General features: G+C 37.5%; 1 protein-coding gene across 1 annotated transcript in view; it reads left to right on the top strand.

The window, feature by feature from the left end:
* Nucleotides 1–25,934, top strand: part of Pla2g4a (phospholipase A2 group IVA) — a 128,456-nt gene that overhangs the window by 56,854 nt on the left and 45,668 nt on the right. Inside the window, exons 5-7 of the mRNA XM_046462691.2 lie at nt 552–665; nt 13,818–13,855; nt 16,966–17,107. Of these exons, the coding sequence (XP_046318647.1) occupies nt 552–665; nt 13,818–13,855; nt 16,966–17,107 (294 nt within the window). The remainder of the gene's footprint in view (nt 1–551; nt 666–13,817; nt 13,856–16,965; nt 17,108–25,934) is intronic.

Below are 25,934 nucleotides of genomic sequence, written 5' to 3'. Positions count from 1 at the left end.
GTGGGGAGACTTCTATCCTTCTCCCATACTTGGGAGAAAATTTATTTTCTGTTATCAGGAAGGGAACTCTTTTGTACAACAGAATAAAGATATTTCAATAGCCTTTAAAATAAGATAAAATAGATTTTCCACCAAAGAAAATTATGTTGATTTTTAAAAAATGTTTGTTCCTTTCTCATTTCAAAAGAGGGAATTAAGTTTCATTTTTGAAAACATTACAATTTAATGGAACAACTAGGAATATATAAAAAAAATCTTTGTTATTTTATCAGAAAATATAGTATTCAGAAGAAGAAGAAAGTATTGTTAGAAGTTAATCTTGAGGACCTCGGGGGACTGGGGGCATGGCTCAGTGATAGAGTTTTTGCCTCGCATGGGATGGGCCAGGGCTCGGGTTCAATCCCTAGAACTGGAAAAGAAAGAGAGGAGGACCTCAAGGGACAGTTAACTGTCATTTGAAAACTTTAATTTCCTATAAACATCAGTAGAGATTTTAGACATAATTTCCAAAGATCCCCGGGAAACTATGTATTCTATCTTTTGTTTTATAGGTCACGTTAATGGATGCCAATTATGTCATGGATGAAACTCTAGGAACAGCAACATTTCCTATATCTTCCATGAAAGTGGGAGAGAAAAAAGAAGTTCCTTTTATTTTCAACCAAGTATGTAGTGCAGCAGAATTATTTTTAAACCTAATGTCAGATAAAAAAAAAATCTATTTATTTTAGAAATCTGGGTTAGTGCTTTTAAAATTGTATTTATTTATTTATAGAATTTTTAGGTTTTTTTTTTAAACTTTTTAGTTCCTGTCCTAAACTTTTCTTATTCTGACACTTATAAATGTTGGTTGAGGTACTACTCTAAATGCTACTGAGACATTATTATGGTTTGGCTATGGAATTCCCCACAAAGGCTCATACATTATTGAGGGCTTGGTCCCTAATGCAGCAATGTCCAGAAATGGGAATTTGGGGATGTATTTGGATCATGAGTGCTGTGACATCTTTAATGGATGAATCCACTGAGGGATTCATTGTTGAATGGATTATTGGGAGGTGGTAGAAGCTACAGGAGGTAGGACCTAGTTGGAGGGAGTGGATACTTGGGGGTGTGTTCTTGGGGACTCTATCTTGTCCAGGCCCTTTCCTCTCTCTCTACTTCTTGGCTGCCATCATGTGAGAAGCTTTCCTCTGCCATAGCCCTCTGCCATGATGTTCTGCCTCTCAGGCCCAAAGCATTGGAACTGGCAGAGCATGGACTAAAACCTCTTTGCTCCTTTAAGTTGTTTTCTCAGATGTTTTATAACAGCAATGAAAACCTAACATAGGCATTAATCTCTTTGCTTGTTCAAACAATAACATCAAGATTAAGCAATATTTTGAACTACATCTCTGGGCCTATGCAAATCATTTGGGATGATAAAGGGAGGTACAAAATTTGAGAGAAATAACAATGAGTCAAAGAGAGAGAGAGAGAGGAAGAAAGAGAGGAAGGAGGGGAGAATGACTAAGAACAAGTAGCAAACTCAAAGAAAAATGTTGGAAAACCCAAACTCTTCTAAAATTACTTATTACTATATTATATGTGTATTTACTATTATTATAAACACACATAAATTTGCTATTTACATATATTACAACAAAGTAATCCTATCTGGAGGAATAGTTCTATCTCAAATAATTCTAAAATAATTAGGGCTAAAGCAGTGAAGCATCAGAATGGATGATGTTCCAGATTATTGTTATCTTTGTATTTACAGGTTTGCTAGATTTTTAAAATTTTTATAGTTATTTATGAATAATAAAAACTCAGGATAATTATTTATACAGAAAAAACTCACTGGGTTTTGAATTCTATCAGAAACTAACTTGGGAGTTTATAGTGAGAAATGAAACTTGTGGGTAGACCAGCATGTGGAATGTGAAAGGCTGGTGAACATGTCGAGGTCTCTTGTTGGAAGAGACACTGGCTTTGGTCAGCCTTGGACTGACTGTGGGTGCTTCATCCACTCGGCAAAACCTGCCTGTCCCTTCACTCTCACCTCCTCCATGTTGCTTCCTGTTACCACACCAGGTGGCCCATCCCCACTTTATTCCCCATGGTAATTATCTGTGGTGTTCACTGGGACTCAAGTTTCCATCTTCCTGCTGTAAATTAACATCCGATAGGTCAGGAAACCTGAAAGGCTGCGTACACATGCCTAGAGTTAATACATGGCTTATGCTTATGGAATAAATGGGGAACTATTGAGGAACCACCTGAAGCCCAGAGGGGTCTTCCCTCACCCTGCAGGCTGGTCACCCAGGTACTTTGAGGACATGCTACTACTCTACCTTTCGGTAATTCCTGTGCATTGCCAAGAGGTACACTCCTCACACTCCTGCTGTCACTTTTAAAGCCATTTCATTGACTCATTTCATAAACATTCGGTAAAGACCTCCCATGTACCCTCCATTGTGTTTGTGCAAGGAATGGAAACAACAGTGTATAGGAAGTTCTTCCTTTAGTTGTCCTCATCTGGGGTGGAAGTAAAAGTAAGGGTTGAAATGAGAAGTCCCCGAGAGGAGGCCCACCACACGTGGTAAAAACAATTTACCAAGCAGTGAAATAGATATCGGTAAGGTGTGTATAGAGTGCAGTGAGGAGACAGAAAAAGAAAGAGCATGCAGTGTGGGGAGGCCCAGGGTGGCTGCATATTAGTGGATGATTTTGAACAGGTTAAACAGGGAACCTAAAGGGTAACACTTTAATCCGGCCTATTTGTTTAAATCCCATCTCTGTCACTCATCCGGTTATTAGTTAACTCCTCTGTACCTCACTTACTCATCTGTAAAATGGAGATAATATCTTATAGGGGAGTCATTACTAAAATTGTTATTTAATAGTCATTAAATAAGTTAAATCTATTTAATGTAATATATACATGTAATGATATATGAATATTAAATATGAATGTAATTATAATTTGATAAAATATATTATGTGAAATATAACTATATATTTTATTTTATTTTTTTTTTATTTTGACCACTCTTTTTTTTCCAAGTCACCAAAAAATATGGAACTCTTCACAAATTTGCATGTCACCTTTGCACAGACTATATACTTTTAAATAGTTATATATTAAATATGTAGTCATATATAATCCCTTCCTAGGTTTATTTAGCACTGGTCACTATCACATTAGAAGAAGTATCTTTTACTTACTGAGCTTGCTTTTCATCTATTTCACTAAACAGAATGTTAGTTCCATGACAACAGGGATTCTTACCTGTTCACTTCATGCCTATGGAGTGTCTGCCAAATATTGGATGCTTAATAGTGTTTGTAAAATACATGAATGAATGTGCTTTCATCATTCTCACTGCACACATTGCCCATACTATACATTTGGCACTTAAAATTGTCATCCATAAGCCCTGAACACTACTTAATGATATGCTAAGTGTTTGGGAGTCCACTATTTCTGCAACTTGTTCTTAAATGCATCCAAAATGCAAGATGGATTGATGAGTGACTAGATGGAGATACAGGCACAAGCAAATAGAGCAAAATGTTAATAGCAGGATGTGCATGTATTTTATTTAGAGACAGGGTCTCCCTGAGTTGCTTAGTGCCATGCTTTTGCTGAGGCTGGCTTTGGACTTGTAATCCTCCTGCCTCAGCTGCCTGAGCCGCTGGGATTACAAGTGTGTACTACCGTGCTCATTATATATTAAATGTTTATAATAACTGATTACAATATATAAATCCTATATATGCTATAAGCATACATACATATAGTGCTTAGAACAGTGCCTGGCACAGTACATATTAAGTACTACATAAATGCTTTTTGCTTTTCTTTACTGTTATTATACCTTGAGAAAAGAATAGGATTGCAGCAGGAAGAGAAGTAGTTATGAGCATTCCAGTCAGAAGAAATTGCAAAAGTGTGGCATCCTGAAAGAAGAAAGCAAGATGGGGCAGGGCCAGTTCAAGGGCTTGGCAGGTCCTCGGCGGGGAACCCAGGAGAAAGAGCACACACGTGGTCACAGGCTGAAATCCGCAGGCCTTACCCATTGCGTGTTGCTAGGGAAGGTTCTCGGTAAATGTTTGTTGTGGATTTTGTAAGCAAGGTGTAGCCTTTCCAAAGAAATTTTTTACTTTTCTGCACTTCAGTCCACAATACAAAAACTGATTTGAGAGAAGATATTGTGGAAAAAAAATGTAGTTCCTCTTCTTCTGTCATTTCCTTTGGTTAAGTATATAAGCCTCAGGCTTTACATAGGCTTTCCACATTCCTGCATTTAAAGTAGCTTACATAATTATTTTCTTTAATGCGCCTGAGAAAATCGTTGGCTGAACATCTTTCCTTCATTACTCTGTGCCCAATAGTTCTTTCACATTTGTCTCTGAATGACAGTTCTTTGAGTTGGTGAGCTGTGGTGGTCCTTGGAAAATGATAGATGTATGGAGGCTGAGTGGAGGGACCTGGGGTCTTCCTTCTGATATGGGGGGTACCCTGTGCAGCCTCCCCAGCTCTGTCCTAAGTGGGCTGTCAATTCAGCAACACTCAGCGGCAGGAGAACAGGTGGTGAGGGCCTGTGGGAGAAGAGACTCAGGACTCAGTGGTGCTTCTGGCAATTTGGAAGAGAAAAAAGAACACTTGGCTTTAGGGGAGGGAAAACAAATGCTTCAAGCCAAGACAATATTGAAAGTTGATAATACTAAGTCAACAGGGGGATCTCTCTGGCCAGGAGGCTGCTGGAGAATCCACAAGAGCCTCCAAATGGAGATGGCCAATTCCCAGGGGCCTGCGGTCCGCACTTACAGTAAAAACTAGGAATTTGGAGATTGGATTCTTATTTTGTCTTTGTTCATAATCTCCCTCCAGATGTTTGAATTGGCATTTGTTTTCCCTGAGTCTTATTTTCATATTCTTTTAAAAAGAAGTTTTAGGTTAAATTATTTCTTAGCTTCTTTGGCATTTATAAAATTCCATGATCCAGAAAAATTACCTTATTTTCACTTGACTCTCTTCACCAAAAAGCTTTTAATTTTTTCCCATTTTACAGACATGAAAGCTAAATAATAATAATAATACAAAATAGGAGTCTTTCATTTACATAGTGTTATGCAACTTCAAAATACTGACCTCTCAGCAGCTTGTGTTATTTATTATTATGAAAAGAATGTGAACCTTTATTGTGCTGCTAAAACTTTGCTAGATATTATGAAAGTTGCAAAACTTTTCATTTCAAAAAACTGAAAATTTGTTTGGAAAGTGGATATTCCTCTGTCAACTGATAATGCAATCAGCAGTTCTACAATGTATCTGTTCATTAATTTATTTACTTAAGAAGTTTTTTTATTAGACACTTATTATGTTCCAGGCAATATTCTAGGTGAAAAGCAAACAGCAGAGGACATACTAGTAGCCTCCTAGTTCCAGGGAAATCACATTCTAATTAGGGAGGGTAGAGAGGCAGCGATGAGCCAAAGAACCATCACAGGATACCAGCTAGTAAAAAATACTGTAAAGGATGCGTACCATGGTGCACACCTGAAAACTCAGCAGCTCATGAGGCTGAGGCAAGAGAACTGTGAGTGAGTTCAAAGCCAGCCTCAGCAACCTAGCAAGGCCCTAAGCAACTCAGTGAGACCCTATCTCTAAATAAAAAAATGAAAGGGCTGGAGATGTGGCTCGGTAGTTAAGCACCCTTGGTTTCAATCCCTGGTACCAAAAACAAACAACTACAACAACAAAAATAAAACTATGAAAAAAAAAATACAATAGATAGATGTAACGGAGAACAATTCGTTAGCAACTGAAGTTTGTATAGTCAGAGAAGGCCTCTCTAAAGTGTTAAAAGTGTTTCCCCCCAAGTTTTATTATAAATTTTTTCAAACATAAAAAATTGAAGTATTTCTACAATGAACAACCATGTAACTGCCACATACATCCTGCAATTAACATTTTGCACTATTTGCTTGGGTCTGTTTCTCCATCTAGTCACTCATCAATCCATCTTGCGTTTTGAATGCATTTAAGAGCAAGTTGCAGAAATAGTGGACTCCCAAACACTTAACATATCATTAAGCAGTATTCAGGGCTTATGGATGATAATTTTAAGTGCCAAATGAATAGTATGGGCAATGTGTGCAGTGAAAATTATGGCAGCGCATTCATTCATTTATTTTACAAACACTATTAAGCATCCAGTATTTGGCAGACACTCATAGGCATGGAGTGAACAGGTAAGAATCCCTGTTGTTGTGGAACTAATATTCTTTTAGTGAAATAGATGAAAAGCAAGCTCAGTAAGTACAAGATACTTCTGCTAAATTGTGATAGTGACAACTACTAAATGAACCTAGGAAAGAAAATGAGGGAGCCTGCAGATGTGTGTGAAGGGGACTCACATGAGCAGTTCCAAAAAATGTGGCTGACAGAGGCAACTCTGAGGCATCTTATGGCAGAACACTCCAAGTAGAAAGGCCCTCGCTGAGGTTTGAGTGTGTTCTCCAAAGGTTCATGTGTTAGAAGTTTGGTGTGGTAGTATTGGCGAGGTGGCAGAGCCTTTAAGAAGTGGGGCCTCATGGTAATTAGGCCATTGGGGGTGCTGCTTTTGGAAGGGATTGATGTTGGTCTTGCAGAGTGAGCTGGTTATTCTGGGGAGAGCATAGCAAGGGACAAGACTGGCCCCTCCCCACTCTCTGGTCCCTTGTCTTATGTGAATTTTCCCTCTCACATGCACTTCCACCTTTGTGATGCCATCTACCATAAGGTCCTTACCACAGGGTTAGTGGATGTGGCTGCTGGATTTGGGGTTTTCAGCCTCCAAAACTGTATGCTAAATAAACAAATCCTTTTTTTTAAAAAAAAAAAAATAATAAAGTACCTAGCTTCAGGTATTTTGTTACACCAATGGAAAACTGACTAATATAGCCCTGAAGCCTAGGTTGCCTGTTATGCTGATTAACAACAAGGAGGGGAGTATGGATGGAGTAAAAAGAAGAAGTGGTGAGACTGACAGGAGATAAGACGAGAGAGGTACAGGTAGGAGTGAGGGTGCAAGTCATTGTGAGTTACAGTGGACATCAAAGGCTTAAACTTGTTCTTGAAGAAAGGATGTGGTTGGGCTGAGTCACTGAAGGGGAGGAAAGCAGTTCCCATCAGAACAGCCGGATGGTCATGGATTAGAATGGACAGACCATGTCAGGAAACGGTGTCTAGACAACTGTGATGGAGTAGAGGGTTCATGCATGGAGGAAGAATAGTAAGATCAGACCATAGCAGCACTGGAACGCAAGACCTGGGAATTTGGATGTTATCGTAGTGATAACAGTGAGTCATGGAAAGTGGATTGATAAGGTAATGGGGAGCTGACAGCAAACAGGGTTTGGCTTGTTCCTCAGAAACGTTAGCAAGCCAAAAGGTAGTAGGTCATGATGCAGAGAATGTTGATACTGAAAACAAAAAGGGAGATGCAGCTTAGTGGTGGCTGCATCTGTGGAAGTGCCCAGCAAGGGGATGCAGGGTGACTGGAGGAAGGGCAGCAGAGCTCAAACTTCACTGTGTCAGTCAGAGTTGAATAGAAATATTGCTTAGTAGTGGTGAGGGTCGGCTGAAGTTAGAAAGAGAAACTCACAGTGGATGTAGCTCTTCCTTCAACGGATTTATCACTCAACTTCATTTTAGGATTCTTGTGAGAGAGAAGGTCAACCTTAGTGTGGGGGTCGTGGTTTTTGTTTTCCAGCGGGTATTTAAACATCTAGGCTAGGCCATGTGCATTGCAGTCAGAGTTTAGAGAGCTTGGTGATTGTCATCTGGGAGCAGCTGTGCAGCCTGCTGCCTTCCATCCCAGGCTCAGAGTCAGAGGACCTCTGCTGGGATGGAATCATGATTTGCTACCTATTAGCTGTGTGACATGAGATGTGATATTTTTCTACTCTTTGGCATGAATCCTCATCTGTGAAACAGGGTTTCCTATAGTACTAAGTATGCAGGGTTGGGGTTGTGGTTAAATAGTTATACATTGAAAGTATTGGCATGGTGTTTGGTCCAGAAATCACTAAATAAATGTTAGATATTCTCATTATTATTGCAACACATCAGATTTAACTAAACATGTTTTATGTGCTTTGTGAACATGATTTTACTTAATATTGAAACCACTCATTTGTTTGAAATTACTGACCAAAGTGAGTATGTTATTTAAATGTAGGTAGAGCCTTTACATTTAGTGATCATTGTTCAGAGATAGTTCAGAATGTTCTAATCACTCATTCCTGAGCTTATCAAACATGGCTTTGAGTCACACTAGCCTATTTTCAAGTGGAAAGATGGAGAATCTTCAGAATTTAGTGTGTTTTGCATAAACAAAGTAGCCTACTTCAAAAGAAACACGAAAATGCCATGGTTTTGAAATCAGATAGAAAGAGTATGATTCTTAATTTCTCTGGATGAACTAAGTTTGTGTTGGCCAATACTTTGAGCCTCTAGATTTACGCTGTATTTTACTTTGCCATCTTTATTTAGAAGTTAGTATTATTGTTCAAAAATAGCCATGTTTCATGGCTTCTGGGGCATTCTTTTAATTTTGTCTGATGGCTTTCTTTGTTGCTTAGTCATGATCATGACTTGAAAGGGAATGAGTTCATTCTCAAGAAAGGACAGTGGAGAGGCTGAAAAACATGGGGGTTTTGATGATGTGTTCAGAATGCTAAGTCAGTGTCGGATGATTTCACTGGGACATTTCACACTGTAGATGAGTGAATACAAAGCCTACAATTTAGGAAAGTGGAGGAGGCAAAGTGAAGTTGGGAAGGAAAATTAGGACTATAGGCGATCCCCAAATTTATGATGGTCTGATTTAGAATTTTCTGACCTTTCTCTAGTGTGGAAGCAATATACATTCAGTGGAAATCATACTTTGAAGTTTAAATTTTGGTCTTTTCTTAGGCAAATGATAGGCAGATGATACTTTCTTATGCTGCTGGGCAGCTTGGTTACCTCAGTGCCTACTCAGCCACTTTTCCAACCAGGAAAAGGATGCACACTCTACAGCGTATTGTTTTGCTGTGCTGTGGTGTTGTGATAGTTAGGTGTATTCATGCATTTTGACTTATGCTAATTTTTCAGCTTATGGGTTTATGAACATATAACCCCATCGTAAGTCAAGGACATAACTTTATGAGAAATTTGGGAGGTCTTTGGCTAAGATGTGAAGGCCATCAGATATTCAGTGTAGATCAAGTGATTCCTGGCTTAATGAGACAATGCATTTTTTTGGCGGGGGGACTGGGGATTGAATTCAGGGGCACTCGACCACTGAGCCACATCCCCTGCCCTATTTTGTATTTTATTTAGAGACAGGGTTTCACTGAGTTGCTTAGCACCTTGCTTTTGCTGAAGCTGGCTTTTGAACTGACGATCCTCCTGCCTCAGCCTCCCAAGCCACTGGGATTACAGGCATGTACCACTGCATATATTGTCTTGCTGGCAAGACAATGCATTTTATTTGTGATTACTTTTTTTTTTTTTTTAACACTTCTGCAATCTGGAGCTCTTTCAGTATGGAATATTTTAGAATGCCTTTGTGTCCTCGGGTATCCTTTGTTGAACTGTAGGTTCTATCAGAGAGTAGAATACATCAAGCTTATGTACCCAGCCATAGTCACTTGAACAATTTTTGGATGAAATGATAAATAAATGCCCTTATGTGGAGGGCTGCAAATCTGGGAAGTGCTTAGATAAAAGTAATGAAGGTAGATGAAGAGAAATGCTATAGAGCCTGAAGGATTGCCATTTTCAGAGGGGAAAAAAAAAGGTAGTAGAAAGATTTAGTAGCAGTGCTCTAGGAAATCTGGTTTGTTGTATGAAAGCTAATGATTATGCAGCTCTTCATAATTTCCACTGATGTATATGAAAGGAAATTAAACTGAGGAACCTGAGATTATCATCAAATGTAAGGAGGAAACTCTGTGATAGAATGGAACATGGCAACAGAAGAAATAGCATACTTGTCTTTCAAATTTTTTATGACCATTTGGGTTATGTTTTGGGGCACAATTACCCCCAAATTCTTGGTTGACACATGATTCCTGATACAAAATACTAATTTTGTTTTACAAAAACATTATTTATGTTTAAAATTATTTCATCACTGTCCCATTTGGTTTTTTAAACATGGACAATTGATATAGATGTGATCTAACTTCTGGTGGCGGAGTGATCATTTCCACTCCGTACTTGAATTGCCTTCTTGTCAGATCCACATTTTGTTCCTTCTTCATAGGATGGATTTACAGCATGTGGAGACACAGTTCTTAGTAAAAATGACTCTTACTTTTTAAATATCATTTTATTATCTTAAAGAGGTCAGATAAATACAGACACAGCAGAAAATATTCTATAACTCTTGAAAGATGTGATGACTGAATCAACAAGTTGATTAGTTGCTGTCAGTTTCTACCTAAAAAAAAAATAATGAGTCAGAGGTAATATTTTTTTATTTATTTTTTTGTTGAAAAGGAACATTTAAATATTGGAGCACATAAGAGAAAAAATGATATATTTGAAGAACTCTTTACTAGTAGGATAACTTGTTAAATTAAAAATTATTTGTGTCTTTTTAGTAATAAGTTTTGCATTACCTCCTTAGTGCCAGGCATTATGTTTTTAAAGTTTAGCTTCATTATTTCAAAACAATCCTGGAAATTTTCAAGAGAATTAGTGGAGTAGACACTGTAAAATTATTTATAGTCTAAAATTGCTTTTTCTTTTATAGTGTCTTTCCTGAAGTCTCCCCAAACTCTCCCAACTGAACAACTCCCATTGTAAGCATCAAAATTGTTTTCCACTGCGGAATGAACAGAGAAGATTTTTTTTTTTTTAATAAGAACATGTATTGGGTACAGCCTACTTCTAACATTTACGATTCCTACAAGAGGTAGAGTTCCAATTTTCCGTTTCATTGTAAAGTATTATGGGGTTGGGGGGAGCCTGGGAGACCTGGTCACCCTCCTGACATCAAGTCTGTAATGCACAGCTGCTTTGTGCAGAGGTTGGAAAGAGGTTGGCTGTCTTGTTTAATACCTCACAGGAAGTACATATTTTTGTGTCTGTTTTATCTGAATGACAGGTTGTACGTAAAAGGTGTGGAGAGATTCTGAATGTTGGGATTATGAGCATGTCTGAATGTAGTCCATCAAGTGGAAGTGTTAGAAATTTCCACCTGATTGTTGGCAGTCTGCTTGGGCAACATGAGGAAGTGAGTGAGGATCCCAGTCCAAGGGACAAGAACCAAGGCAACATATTCTTGTAGTGTTCATAATGACACAAAAAAATCATTTCTTCTCTTCTCTTAGCCTGTCTTTAAAAGATCTTGTCAACCTATCTAGGGTCATGAATGTCTTAGCCAAGAAATGTTGTTGATGAACATAGAAGGGACATTTTTACAAGGACCGAATGAATACAACCATATAAACAGCATGTGTGTTAGTCAGCTTTTCGTTGCTGTGACATACTACCTGAACAAATCAACTTAAAGGAGCAAAGGATTGATTTTGACTCAAAATTTCAGAGGTTTCAGTCCATGGTTGACTGGCTCCATTTCTTCTGTACCTGATGAGGCGATACATTATGGAGGAAAGTGTGATGAAGCAAAACTGTTCACTTCGTAGTTGGCCAGGAAGCAAAGAAACAGAGACAGAGAGGTAGAGGCCTGGGACAAGATGTGCCCTTCAACAACATGCCCTCAGGGACCTACCCTCCAACCAGGCTCCACCTTCTTCTGTTTTCACTGCCTCCCAATAACACCACCAGCTGGGGATCAAGCCTTCTACACATGAGCCTTTGGGGAATGTTCCAGATCCAAATCATAATGGCATGGTCAATTTTACTTTTATTTATGCAATTCTCAGGACCAGTGGACACTGGATACATTGAATATTTAAATATATGAATTGTTTAGGAACCTTTCTGGGAGGTGCCTGGGAATAAACCTTTTCTTGAATGCTTTTGTGTCAAGAGGTGGCATATTGGAATAGGAATTCCGGCTTTGAAACTTTCCATTTGTTTAAAAAAAAAAACCCTCAGTGTTGAGTTGTAATATTGTTTCTTTCATTTCCATTCACCCAGAGTGGTTTTGCCCTCTGGAGATAAAAACAGTCAAGTCTCGTCTCATTTTAAGGCCAGCTTTCATGTATTTGTTTTTAAATCCTGGAATGTGTTATATCCATGTCATGTTTTTCTTACTGAATATCTGCAGTAACCTCATTCAATATTTAATGTTTTCCAAGCCCTCTTTGGGAAAGACTCTGGTTGAAAGTTTGAAATGAGGATTAGACATAACATGCTGGGAAGTAGTCTGAGTTGGGATTCCATTACTGAATTGTTACCAAGGGCAATTATTTTAGAGACAATCACTCTTTTGACTTACAGGGAACTACAGTTCACCCAGGCATGTGTAATTCCATTTGTCCTAGGATTACTAATTATTTTATTAACTTTAATAGTAATATCTATATCTTCTTTGGTGAATAAAGATTTATTAAATTTTATACAGAGAAATTGCTATTGGGGTCAGACTATCCAATGATGTATATGTATCATATATGTATATATTTGACAAGATAAAATTGCCTCAAATTCTCCTCAAATACACCTGCATAGTAACTCAACAAATATTTATTGTCTATTGATTGCCAAATACTGTGCAATAAGCTAGTAATAGAAAATTATTTAAGATGCGCCTTATAGTTTAGTGGGAGAGACAAATTTTATGCAGATGATTTCAATACCTTTTTCTTATTCTTAAAACAGTACTGAGAACCATCTGTGAACTTATTTTAACCTTTTGAAAAGATCCTTTTCTTTTCTCTTTTCCCCCACCCCTTGAAACCTACAGGATAACAAATCTAATAATTTGTAACATTTTATTATGGTTCTAGAAACATCCCCTTCACATTTCCAGAGGCATATTCTGTTCTCTCTGAAGTTATGGAACAAGTTGGTCTGTGTTCTTACAGTGGCTGACATCATAAGAGTAATTCATGATTTAAAAAATGTACAGCATCTTTCAAAGCATTTTGTCAACTGGTTCCCCTAGCAATTTATAGTCACATTATTTGATAGGATGACAGGGGTGGCCTTGAGGTTCTCCTATACAATAGATTTACAGTCTCTGGAAAGGAGCTATTTCACACCTCCCTTGCTCTGTGGGTTTCTACTGTTTCACTCTCCATTAGGCAAGAATTGCCTCATTGGCAGGATGCAGTTCTGATGTGTTTGGTGAGTTCAGATGGTATTTAAAAAGAATAAAAACCTGAGCTCCCCCCAATTTTCTCAAGAAAGTTCTTGGCTGACCCTGGCCCTGTTGCCCATGGTGGGTGAGTGTTCCAGTTCCAGCTGATTTCAGTCCTACTAGTCACAAAATCTCAAGTGTGAACTCCCATCCAGGTTTAATTCACTTTATCAGCCATTATGGCCTTTGACTTTGTGGCCTGAGGCAGCTCCTAAGTCACAGATACAATATCTTAGTTTATCTTATTGTTATGTCTCAAGTGTTTTTTAATGTTTTATGAATAACAATTGTAGAATGCAGTTATATTTCAGTGAGAGAAGAGAACAACCAGGCAGAAGCAATTCTTATGCTGTCAAAATGACTTATTAAGTAGATAGAAAAAACTGCAAAAATTATTTATTGAAATGTATCTATAGCTTAAGATATTCATGGAACTGTTATTTTTTTCCCCTTAGGTAAAAGATAATTTGACACTCAATAGTTAGCCATTTTATGACTGAATCTGATTACTATGTTTTGTAGGTCACTGAAATGATTCTGGAAATGTCTCTTGAAGTTTGGTAAGTTAATTAATTTAATTAGATGGAAAATATTGTGAGTGATCCACTGAACTTTTGTGTTGTTAAAAAGTATACTTTTTATATATGAAATAATTGTGACAGTTTTGAATACATACAAGTGTATTAATTTTCTGTTCCTTAGCTATCTCTTTATTAGCTAAAAATATTAAAAACATAATTCTAACATACCTTGCTTAATTTCCCAGTAAGTTGGTGATTAGATAATAACTGTCGAAATAAGTGCTTTTTGTAAGGGCCCTCTCTAGTAACATATCTGTTTCCTTAGAAATGGATGTAGTTTTTTAAGTCTAATTTCCATTATTGATTCTGATAGTTATTCAGAAACATGAAAGTGAACATAAATAGGAATCTATAAATTTTTTTTAAAGTAGAAAAAGTGAAAATCGAAATTGACTTTATTCCTAGTGCTCAGCAGGACCATGAATGGTGAATTTCCATTGCATTGCTCTTTCAAAGTGGCCTCCAAATATGAACCTTGGGAAATAAATTTCTTTATTTACAAAAGGTGATGCTGAGGGGAGCCATGTCTGCACTGACCCAGCTGATCTCTGATCTAAGGCTGAGCTCAGTGGAACCCACCTCCCTCAAGTTCTCTGCATATCTGAACTTTCCCCATAGAAGCTGATTTTAGTTGGGTTACATGTTTTACAATGACAATACACAAATTAGCACAACATTCTTTTGTCTTGTAATTTGCCCAATGAATGATGATGGATTTATTGGGTTGAGGCATCTCAGTCTCTTGTGTTGATCCCTGGAACATGTGGATTTGATTTAGTAAATGATAAATTTCCATAGCCTCTCAACATATGTGAACAAAAATCAAAAGATAGTACAGGTTAAATTATGTATCATTATTTTGTATTAAGTTGATTCTAGCCTAAAAGTGGTATATATCTGGCAGGAGATCAGAAATATTTTTGTGATTTGACTATGAAGCAATGCTACTTGTTCCAGTGAGGTGATTAGGATCACCTTGTGTAAAAGAAATGGTCTTTAACAAGAACACAGTTGCTAAATAGATGTAGAAAAAGCCAACTAAATAACGTACATTCATCTAGAACTAACTTGGTATCTCTTTATAAGGAAATTTAATCATACACTTTTTATATGTTAATTTATATCTTGACTCTAGGATAGAAATGCTTTTCATCAAAGAAAGATTTAATTCTGAGAAAAAATTTTCCACATAATGCCTTCCATAAAACCAAGAAAGACAATTGATTGGAAAGTCAAACATGATACATAAAAGAAGAAATAAATAAACCACAATTCTATTACATATTTGTAAGATTACTTCTCAGCATTTAAAAAATTCTCCTCCAGATATTTTTTTACTGATAGCTCTGGAACACCTATTCTCATTACACTGTTCATAAATTTTTGAAAATCTTGATTCTTTTATCATGCTTAATATGTTATAGAGAATATGGGTTCCAGAATTTGAAGTCCTGTATTTAAATCTACTTACTTACTGATTATGTTAATGGTTGAAAGTTTTCAAATCGCTTTTTTGCTCAGTGATAAAATAAGAAAAGAATACTTTACAACCATTTTGAGTGTCATGATTAAATAAATTGCTCTTTCTGAAAACCACATGCTATAGGAAACTTTCAAGCATGTATACAATATGTTTATAGTGGTGCTGTTTATAAAAAATTTAAAAAAATTGGAAATAACTATAATGTTGATAGATACATCATGGTATATTCATATAATGAAAATATTCCACAATAGTAAAAATGTTTAAATTACTTCTGTTTACTTAAATACAGATGATTCTCAAAGACAAAATGTTCAATGGAAAAAATCATTTCCACTGATAAAATTTATGATAAAATTAAAGTCTTCAAAAGATCCTCTATATTTAGGAATATATATATATATATATATATATATATATATGTACATATGTGTACATATATACATATATATTCCTAAATATAGAAGATATTTCATATATATATGTATATATATACATATATATTCCTAAATATAGAGGATATTTCATTGTCTTTTATATATATATATTCAAAGCATAAAGATGTACAGTGGAATGATAAAGACCAAATTTAGGAAGTAATTTGCTTTAAGAAGCAGAGAAGACAATAAAATTGAGGGAAATTCATAGGGACAACTGTACAAATGAGATTTTTATCACTTAAAGTGGATTGAAGACACCTAATCTATCACAATTAGTAACAATAGAGAAAATCCAACCCCAGACTAGACTTGCAATATGTGAATTCACTATCTTGCTCTTTTGTACCCTTACGTGATTTTCATAATAATCACGTTTAATAACTATATAATACAATGCTTTGATGTACTATAACTTAATGGCCATTTCTTTAATGTTGATTAATGTGAATAAATGACCTTGTCAAAATTTACAACTACTTCCTTTAAAGTAGAGTCTAGAAATAGCATTACTAAGATCAATGTTGATGGACAATGTAGTTATTTCTGCTGTTCGTTGTCTTTCAAAATGTTTTGCCAACTTATATTCCTAAAACAAATATAAGAGAAAAAATCATATTGCTTTATCTTTTCAAGAATTGGAAAATAAGTATGAATTACTAGTTAACTTAATAACAGAGTTGTTGGAGTATCCTAGCTCAGTTAAAGATTTATTCTTATGTATTTTCATTATTAATTATACTTCCTGTTTGGTGAGTGGAGTGATTTGCCCTTCAGGAATCAGTAATTAGTGTACTTTGTGTAGTGATTGTATATTAGTATAGAGAACACAGCCCAGGGGTTCTGTGGTTTCTTCTTTCATTCTATATTTTACTAGGAAAGTGTTTTCTACTGAAGCACTTTTATTGTCCTAATGTATGACTTAGTAGGGGCCTGTTTGCTTGTTGGTTTCTTCTAAACATCTCATGTTCTCCTCTTTCCCCCTCTTTTTTTCCTAAAGCATGCTTTGGAACATGCTGCTTTAAGGTATCCATCATTTTGTACTCTTGATTTAGGTCCCTGAGGGAAGCAGGGGGCCACATCCGTGTTGCTGCCCAGGTCTTGAGGGGCTGGATGCTGATGGGGTGAGGCTGTGGGACACTGGCTTTGACTCCTGTTTTATATCACAGCTCAAGCCCAGATCTGCGGTTCAGCATGGCTCTGTGTGATCAGGAGAAGACTTTCAGGCAGCTGAGAAAAGAGAACATCAAAGAGAAGATGAAGAAACTCTTGGGCCCCCAGAGGAGTGAAGGATTGAATTCTACCCGGGATGTGAGTTGGAAAATTTTTCAAATGTTATTAAAATATTGGACGCTTTCTCCAAAAATTTCATCCCAATGTGGCACTATTATGATTGAGCATTTCGCTTTCAACTTCTTCAGGTAAGGCAAGTGATTCAAAAATGAAAACTATTGGAGGAAGGTCATCTGGAACATTGTTCATATTTGGTTATACTGATTTTTACCTTAATTTTTAAAGCAGTATTTGTTTTACAGAAAAACTGAGCAGAAAGTACAGGAGAGTTCTTATATACTTCCTGTCCCCACACATATACAATCTCTCAGTTTTAGTCAGCGTTCTTGAGAAGTAGAGACATATCTATATCTATATCTACATCTACATCTATGATTTATGAGAGGAATTGGCTCATGTGGTTATGGAAGGTAAGAAGTCGAATGATCTGCTCTTACAAGTTGTAAAGTCAGAAAGTCAAGTGCAATTGGGTCTGAGGCCAAAGGCTCAGAACCCGAGGATCTAATGGTATAGCTGCCAGGCTATGTATAGGCCTACCTACTGGAAATGACCGAGGAGAGGAATGCGGGTGTATGTTTTAGGTCCCAAGGCCCGAAAAGTAGGAGTAAAGATGTCCAAGGGCAGGAGAAGACAGATGTCCCAGCTCCAGGAGAGAAAGAGAGAGAGAGATAATTTGCTTTTCTTCCACTGTTTTGTTCTTTTCAGGTTTGGATGATGCCCACCCACACTGGTAAGGGCAGATCTTATTCAGTTAACTTACTCAAATACTAATATTTTCAAAAAACACCCTCAGAGATACACCCAGAAATAATGTTTTACTATCTAGTTATCTCTTACCCCACTCAAGTTGACACATAGGTTAACCATCATACTCTTGTACTATTAACACTCTACACCAGAGTGGTACATTTGTTACAATCAATGAACCTACACTGACACATTATCACCCAGAGTCGGTTGTTCACTTTAGGGTTTGCAATTGCTGTTGTACATTCTATGGGTTTTGACAAACATATAATGGCATGTATTTACCATTACAGTTATCATACTTTCAATGTCCTAAAAATCTTCTCTGTTCTACCAGTACATCCCTGCTTCTCGTCTAATCCCTGGCAACCACTAATCTTTTTATCTTTTATAGTTTTGCCTTTTCTGAAATATCACATAGTTGCGGTTTCGTAGTATGCAGCCTTTTCAGAGTAGTTTCTTTAGCTTAATAGCATTAATTTTAGGATCCTGCATGTCTTTTCATGGCTTGATAGCTCTTTTTTATTTTTTTTTTTAGCACAAAATAACATTTCATTGTCTTTTTAGCATGAAATCCATTTCACAGTTAATAAATTAACATAATTTTTTAAAGAGGCATAATTTATGCAGAGATATTTATTTCATGAATATGAAAAATTTAGTTCAGATATAAAAGGATTATTGAATTAGTTTTAATAGAGACTAAAACTAAGCTGTGGACTCATCATTACCCAATAAGAAGAAAAATATTGTGAGTTTTTTAAAATGATATTCCAATTAACAATGTAGTTAAATGTGATAGGGGAGGAAGAAAGGAAATGTTCCAGATTTTCCATATTTCAAAGCAGGGAGTTGAACGATACCATCCAAAATTGATCAAGTAGTTAAAAGTAATAACTTCCACATTTTAATATTCTTCATAAGTCCAATTATAGAGAGATGCTAGAATAAAATATTGTGTGAACCAATATTCAAAGTATAAGCCTTCCATGGTACTTTGATGTTTTTTTCCTTTAAATTCCAATAAAGTATAATGTGTTCAATAGCATATTTATAATCTAGTTTTTGACTCTCCATTTTTCTCTTTACCTATCTAGATCTATCTAAAATCCTACGTACTTTTCTCTCTTTTTCTCTATTGGTCTTTCTACCTGAAATTTACACAGATAAATCACTGTAATGAGACTCATCAAATGATAATGGTGAAGTTTCTTGTTGGTGGCATATTAGGTAATTTTTTACATATTTCCTTGAGATTTTCTGTTAACAGTATTTGAATTGAACATAATTTATTTTCATAAAATAATATTTTATTAAATACACAAGTAAACATATATGTGCACACTCCCATATGTACACACACCAAACAGGGTTTTCAGCAGGGATTATTACAAATTAAAAGCAAAATACAACTGGAAATGAGACATACATTCTGACTAAGGGATCCAGGTGAGCACTCATGTTCCACAGGTGACTGCAGATTTCCAGGTGTGATTTAGGTGGCCATAGGAGTGGAACACCAATCTGCTAATGCTAAAGTGGCTTTTGCTGGTATAAAATGCTGCTTCTGGGGACTTTCTTTTGGAAAAGAGGAGAAGTGAAACCTCTATTTAAGAGAGAGAGAGAGAGAGAGAGAGAGAGAGAGAGAGAGAGGAATGAATTCTAATTCTCCATCTTATTTCCCACCTTAGCAGATCCCTGGTAAAACTCATGGTTAGTTACAGTGTGAGGTTAATTATTACTTGAAAAAACTTTCTTCTCTACCCATTACTAAGAAATTCATAGTTTCTTGGGAAGATTGTGTGTGTGTGTGTTTAAACATAGATAATAACCCTTTCTGTAGCAATTCTTCTTTTTATCTCCACATGATTTTTCAGGCTCTTTTCGTTTTCATTCCTTGTCATTCACTGTGATGCTGTGCTAGGTGGTGGAGAAGGGTGAAACTGAGGTGCTTAACATTGAATAGTCACTTTCCCTAGTCACATTAAAGCCTAGTTTGGGAGAAAGATATCTAAGCAAAAATAAATAAATAAATAAATAGAGATGTGTTGAGTTAATAGAGATGTGAGTGGAGGTAGGGACAGTGGAAAGCCTGTGTGCCAATCCTTGAGGAATCAATAAGCTTGTTAGAATGAAAAATAAGGAGACTGATCCCCTGTTAATTTATGTCATTTGAGATCTCAGCTTCCCTCCCTGGTTGCATTTCAGTTCTTGCAGCTGTCTAGCTGTCTTTCTTCCTTTCTTTCCCTTCCTTCCTTCCTTCCTTCCTTCCTTCCTTCCTTCCTTCCTTCCTTCCTTTTTCCTCCCAATTGCTGACCTATCCTCTTTCCTCCTTCTCAGAGAGAATCCAGAGTGATTCCCCTGCTGTGGTATCGGCGTGCTTCAGAGCCCATACCTACCTTTTGCAACTTGCCTCTGATTTCCGTGCAGAGTTTCCTTTGCTTCCAAACGCAGGTCCACATCAGGAATGGATCACAGACCATTCCTCTTAGGAACCCCAGTATCTCCATTATTCAGTCCTTCCCCGGCCACTCCACCCCTGTATTGTCAGCATCTCCTTGGGTATGGATATGTCCTAAATAAATATAAACATGCTCTAAACTTCAATTTAAGAAGAAAGGGGGACAGAAATATCTCCCTGGATTCTGCATTCTCTTCTTTCTCTCTCTCTCTCTCTCTCTCTCTCTCTCTCTCTCTCTCTCTCTCTCCTTGCTTTCAGACGCAAACTTCTCCAATTTTGTCTCCACAGGAGTCCATTTGACTTCCTGTGTCCTTCTGGTTCCTGCCCTCAGTGTTTTATTGCAGCTGTTTCCCTAATGCTGAGGCATGTGTCTCGCCCTCTCTTAACTACCCTTGAAGCTGCCAGGGGCAAATGTCTTCCTACTTTTTGAAACATTCTCTTTCCTTCACTTACTAATTTCTGGTTTTCATCATGCCTCTTTGATATTTTGCCAAGTTTTCTTATGGAGCACTTTAAATATGGAAGTTGACCTCAAGATTCTGTTCTAGGCCCTCTTCTCCTCTTTCTGTATCCTTCATTGGAGAAATCTTTTGCCCTCCCAGAATGTCACCCAGCTCCTTGAACTAGGGATGTTCACACCGGCATCCATGGCTCAGCGCCTCCTCAGGCTTCAGCCCTGGTCATCTGCAGAGCTCCTTCATGTCCTCAATTGCATACCTCCCAACGCTCCAACTCAGCCTGTCTACGTCCCAAGAAAAAAATCTTTCTTCTCTGGGTTCTTATTTGTTCCTATTCTCCTTCTTTCCACATTCTGTTTACTCTGAATTCAGAGTGACCTTTTTGAAGGTCACAAATTTGGTTATACCAATCTCGAGATTAAAATTCTTCCATTGCTCTTCGGATCTCAGTCACACTAGATATCTCCAACTCCATTTTTTTTTTTTTGAGGGGTGGGTGGGTGGGTACCGGAGATTGAACTCAGGAGCACTCAACCACTGAGCCACATCCCCAGCCCTATTTTGTATTTAGAGATAGGGTCTCACTGAGTTGCTTTAGTGTGTCACTTTTGCTGAGGCTGGCTTTGAACTCATGACCCTCTTGCCTCAGCCTCCTGAGCCACTGGAATTACAGGAGTACACTACCACACCCAGCTCCCATTCCATTTTTGTTAGTTTATTCCACATGCATACATCTTCTCCCAATAAGTGCCTCTTAGTTTCATATCTCTGTAGAACCCTTTTCTAACTAAAGTTCTTTTGGTTCTTCAATATGTTGCTCATGTTCCACACTTTGCTGGCTAACACACTCCCATTATTAATCCACACAGAGATCACTTCTCCTCAGACTCTCTCCTTCAGCAATCCCTCCTGCCTCTCCCCAAATTTAGGTTAGGACTCTCATTTATATCCTTTATGGCACTTTTATGCACCTTATCTACTCAGTGTTTACCACAATTATACTTTAAAACTAACTGCACACAAAAACTTGATTTAGTATTTGTCTTCTTCATTAGAACGTCAATTTTACGAGGACCAGGACAAGATCCACATTGTTCATCTCTATATTCCTAGCATGCAGCTGAGTCTCTAGAATGGTAAACCCCCAGTGAGTATTTTGTCATATGAGTGGGGCACAGGTTTCGACAACAGTTTGGCATTGCATCATGGGACAAATTTGCTAGAAGGAGAGAGAGTGAGATCAGGTCTTGAGAGGGAGGAAACCATTGTTAGGCAGAGAGTTTGGATGAAAAGATCCCAGTTTAGACTGTCATATTAGAAATGTACATGAGAGGCACTGGTGCAGGTGTTCAGTTGGTATTTATTCTTGGGTGCTTCAAAAGAGAAACTAGGTGGCAGACCCTGGCACTCCTTCTGTAGAAGGGAACAGGAAGTGTTCCTTGGAATAGAATCTTTGGCTTCAGATTCATGCAAATGGCAGTAAACAGACTTTTCTGCAACAGATAGGAAATGAGGTAATCATTCTTTTTCTCTGACTATCCTTCAAATTATTAAATTCATGTGTTTGGAAGTCATTTCTAGAATTAAAACCACTTGTTGCTGTGTTGGTTTTGGTCTGCATTTTTTTTTCTCTTGGCAGAAATAACCAACAGAGACACAATGGACACCATGCATTCCCACAACAAAAATAGTGTTTTCCTATTTTTATGTTGCTCTTTGGGTCTCCCAAGTTCCTACTTCCATGCTTCTTGCCCAAATCTTCACTTTAGCTCAGTACTGAGCAACTAGCCTCAAGGTGTATAAGAGTGGATTGTCCTTCTTAAGGGAACAGTACTAACCAAGATTCAATGCAGGCAGAGACTGTGGCTATCTTGTTTTGTTTTAAAAAATTAGACAGCATCAGTGTCATACCTCAATGTTGAATTAAATTGTTGAATGAACTTGGGCACGTTGTTTTACCACTGCTTCACTTACCAAATGGAGATAACGTCTCTTAGAGTGGGATGAAAATGAGTACCAATACTTGCCAATTGCCTTAGAGCACATAGTAATTACTCAATAAAACTAGTTATTGTACATATTTTTGGATGCTGCTGTTCTATACATAGGATCCTGGGATAATAACTTGTCAAAGTTAGTAACTTTAGTTTTCCTGCCTGCATAATGAACTAGTCAAACAGTTACAATTTTTGCTAGTCTAAGACTTTAAGAAAATCTATTGATTTTAATCATTTTGGGTGGAAACCCTTCTAAATTATGCAGTTCCTTGCTCAGATTGGCATTCCCACGTTGGCTTCCTCTGTGATGAGATTCCATCATCACACTTCTCTGTGTCCACTTAAAGCCATTTCTTCAAACTGTCCTTTCTCTTTCGGCTTGGTCTCTGTGGAATTCAAATCTGATAAACAAGGTTGTTGTTAGAACACCGTCTGTAATTTGTGTAATTTCTCCCTGAATGAAAGGCTGAGAGCATTCCGATGAGCAAGATAACATAAGGCTTGGCATGCAGGAATCTTCAATGTATTGTGATGGGTCAGAGGCCACTCTGAAATTTTCTTGTTTTTGGTCAGATGAAGTCTCCGGTTATGATCCCTTATGTGAAGAGAAATGTTACTAGATAGAGTCTGTGATTCCTAAAATCTGACTATAACAGCAGAGTTGGTTGGAGACTAAAATCTGGAATTAAGAGTGTTGGGGAAATGAGAAGGAGAGAACGCAGTGTTCATCAGAGAACAGTAGAGGAAACCCCTCTCCTTGAGGACAGCTGTGAGGGCAGCACTCCAGTTTAAACAGAGAGCTTGGATAAGAATCCAAGTGTAAAGTGGGCCTTCAGCAATGCATTCCCTCTGTGCTGAGGTTTGTCACATAAGTCAAGATAAAGACTAGAGAAAAGGGAGAAGGGGACTAGTCAGGCAGAGGGAGGCAGGGCAAAACAGTTTCTGAACAAGGTAATAGAATTAGATCTTGAATGTCAGTAGGAATTTTTATTCCTTTGTTTATGCATTTCCTTCCTCTAGAATACTTCTTATTTCTACCCTTCTTCCGACAATGGCACTTCATGCTGTTGATTCTCATTCCCCTTATGTGTTGTAAACTTGAAGGGCAGACGGTGGCGGAGGACTCCCCACGGAAGAGTTCAGGAAGATGAACAGAGCAGGTGTGGGCTTGCACTGGTCAGATTTCCGGATGAGAAATGGAGCCGAGTCATTCTCATCTGAGGTCTTAGTGGGACATAAACAGCGTAGGAATAAAATGGCGCTGCAAAGTGGTCAGGAGAGCAGATGTCCCAGAGACTCCAGTTGCAGTCACTGAGGGGAAAACTCTTCAAGGGGCACAAAGGCCCTTGGCTGTTGAGAATGAGGCTGTTGAGGATGAGGATGGGGATCAAGGCCAGTTAAGCAAGTTCATGCCTGTGGGTGGCGATGAAGGAGGCAGCATGTGGGGCAGGTGCTAGTTTTGCTGCAGGTATTGTTGCTGACCTGTAACAGATTGACCTCCGACATGAGTGTGTGGGGGGGCTCATCCTAGCATTTGAAGCCCTGAATAGAACAAAAAGACTGGGCTCCCTGAGCAGAAGAGACTTCTCCAGCCCTTCCTGCGGAACTCACCTGTACCCTCAGCTCTCCCGAAGTTGCTGACCTACATACCAGATTTACACTTACTAGTATCTGCAGTTGTGCGAGCAAATTCATTGTCATAAATTTCATTTTGAATATGCACATCCTATTGGTTCTGGTTTTTTTTGGAAACCCTAATACAGCAGGTAAGGACATTATTTTGTTTTTTTAAACAATTGTTCAGTCTTAAAAAACTTATGAGTTATGTAAAATGCCCTTCAAACTTTATAATTTTATTCTTCAAGGAAGGAAATTAATGATATGGATAAGCCTGTGTATCAAGACATTAAATCAAAACACATGGCTTTTGGTAAATGAAAATTCATTTCCTATAATCATATGAGAAAAGTATGAGAAATATTTACTGACATCATCTATAGAGGAATGCTAATGATATTAAGTCTAAATATAACCTAAATATAGCCTAAAACTACTCAACCTAAAAACTACTACAATAAACTACTCTGATTTATTTGACATCCAGGGCTAATACTTATACCTTATAACTCTCCAGCTATGTCTTTGAACATTATTTCGGAATGACCAGAGTATTAAATCATCGAAATTTAGCCTTCATTTATTGGATAAAATTGTGCTAATATTATTTAAAGTCATGCATGAGTGTAAAATATAGTTTGACTAAACACACAGCAGTTTCTCTCAATAGAGATCACTCTTTCCTTTCTAATCAATGACAAAGAGAAAAGAACATGAATTTTTGTGCAGGTCACACCATAGTCCAAGTCCTGGTTATTACTACTTATAAGCTACTGGCCCGTGAACGTAGTCTTAAGTATGCTTTACTCTTTTGAAAAATGGAATTAAAAGACTCTGGTTTGAGAGCTGGGAAGATTTGATGAAATAGATTATGTCAAAATGTCCACAATGGAGCCGCCACACAAGTATGTCCTTGATGCATCAGATTTCCTTTCCTTTTTTAAAAACAGCTCACATTTATAATTTTATAGTTTTAAATTCATATTTCTGTATGAGTTATGAAACAGAGAATTTCACTAGCTGTAAAAAGTTCCAGGATCATTAGTTTTACCCAATATTTTTCTAGGTAAGTCAACTAAGCCCTGAGAGCATTTTCTTTGCCTCAGGGCACAACGTTTATTTTGGGAAGAGCAGGGGACATTTGTTTTCAGAGTCAAAGTGAAAGAACAGCTTTCTTATCTGACTGATCCAGCTTTGAACCCAGACACCACTTTCTAGTTTTGGAACCCTGGGAAAGCTGTCTTTGTGTCTCAATTGCTTTATCTTTAAAAACAGGACCTTCCTTCTGCAATAGCAGCCTTAACATGTGCTTTGCCTTAAGCCGTTCGGATTCCCATTTTCTCAAATTCCTTTGAATCCACCTGCTGCAATAAGAAGACAGGCCTTCTGGTCCCCAAATCACATCCCCTTTCCTTCTTATGCCTGTTTTGGCCTGACCTTGAGCCAAGTGCTTGGAATAATAAATTTACTCTTGTGCTTATTATCATCACACTGCCATAGACTCAACCTTTTTCAAGGTCTTATTCAGATTCCTGCTCTTTGATCCAACCTATGTGGCTACCATT

This window comes from Marmota monax, unplaced genomic scaffold (genome assembly GCF_021218885.2).
Source record: "Marmota monax isolate L192 unplaced genomic scaffold, Marmota_monax_Labrador192_F-V1.1 WCK01_AAM20220418_F8-fsc00250, whole genome shotgun sequence".
Taxonomy (NCBI): domain Eukaryota; kingdom Metazoa; phylum Chordata; class Mammalia; order Rodentia; family Sciuridae; genus Marmota; species Marmota monax.
Note: the sequence above shows the minus strand (reverse complement) of the source record. Positions and strands in the feature narration are given on the sequence as shown.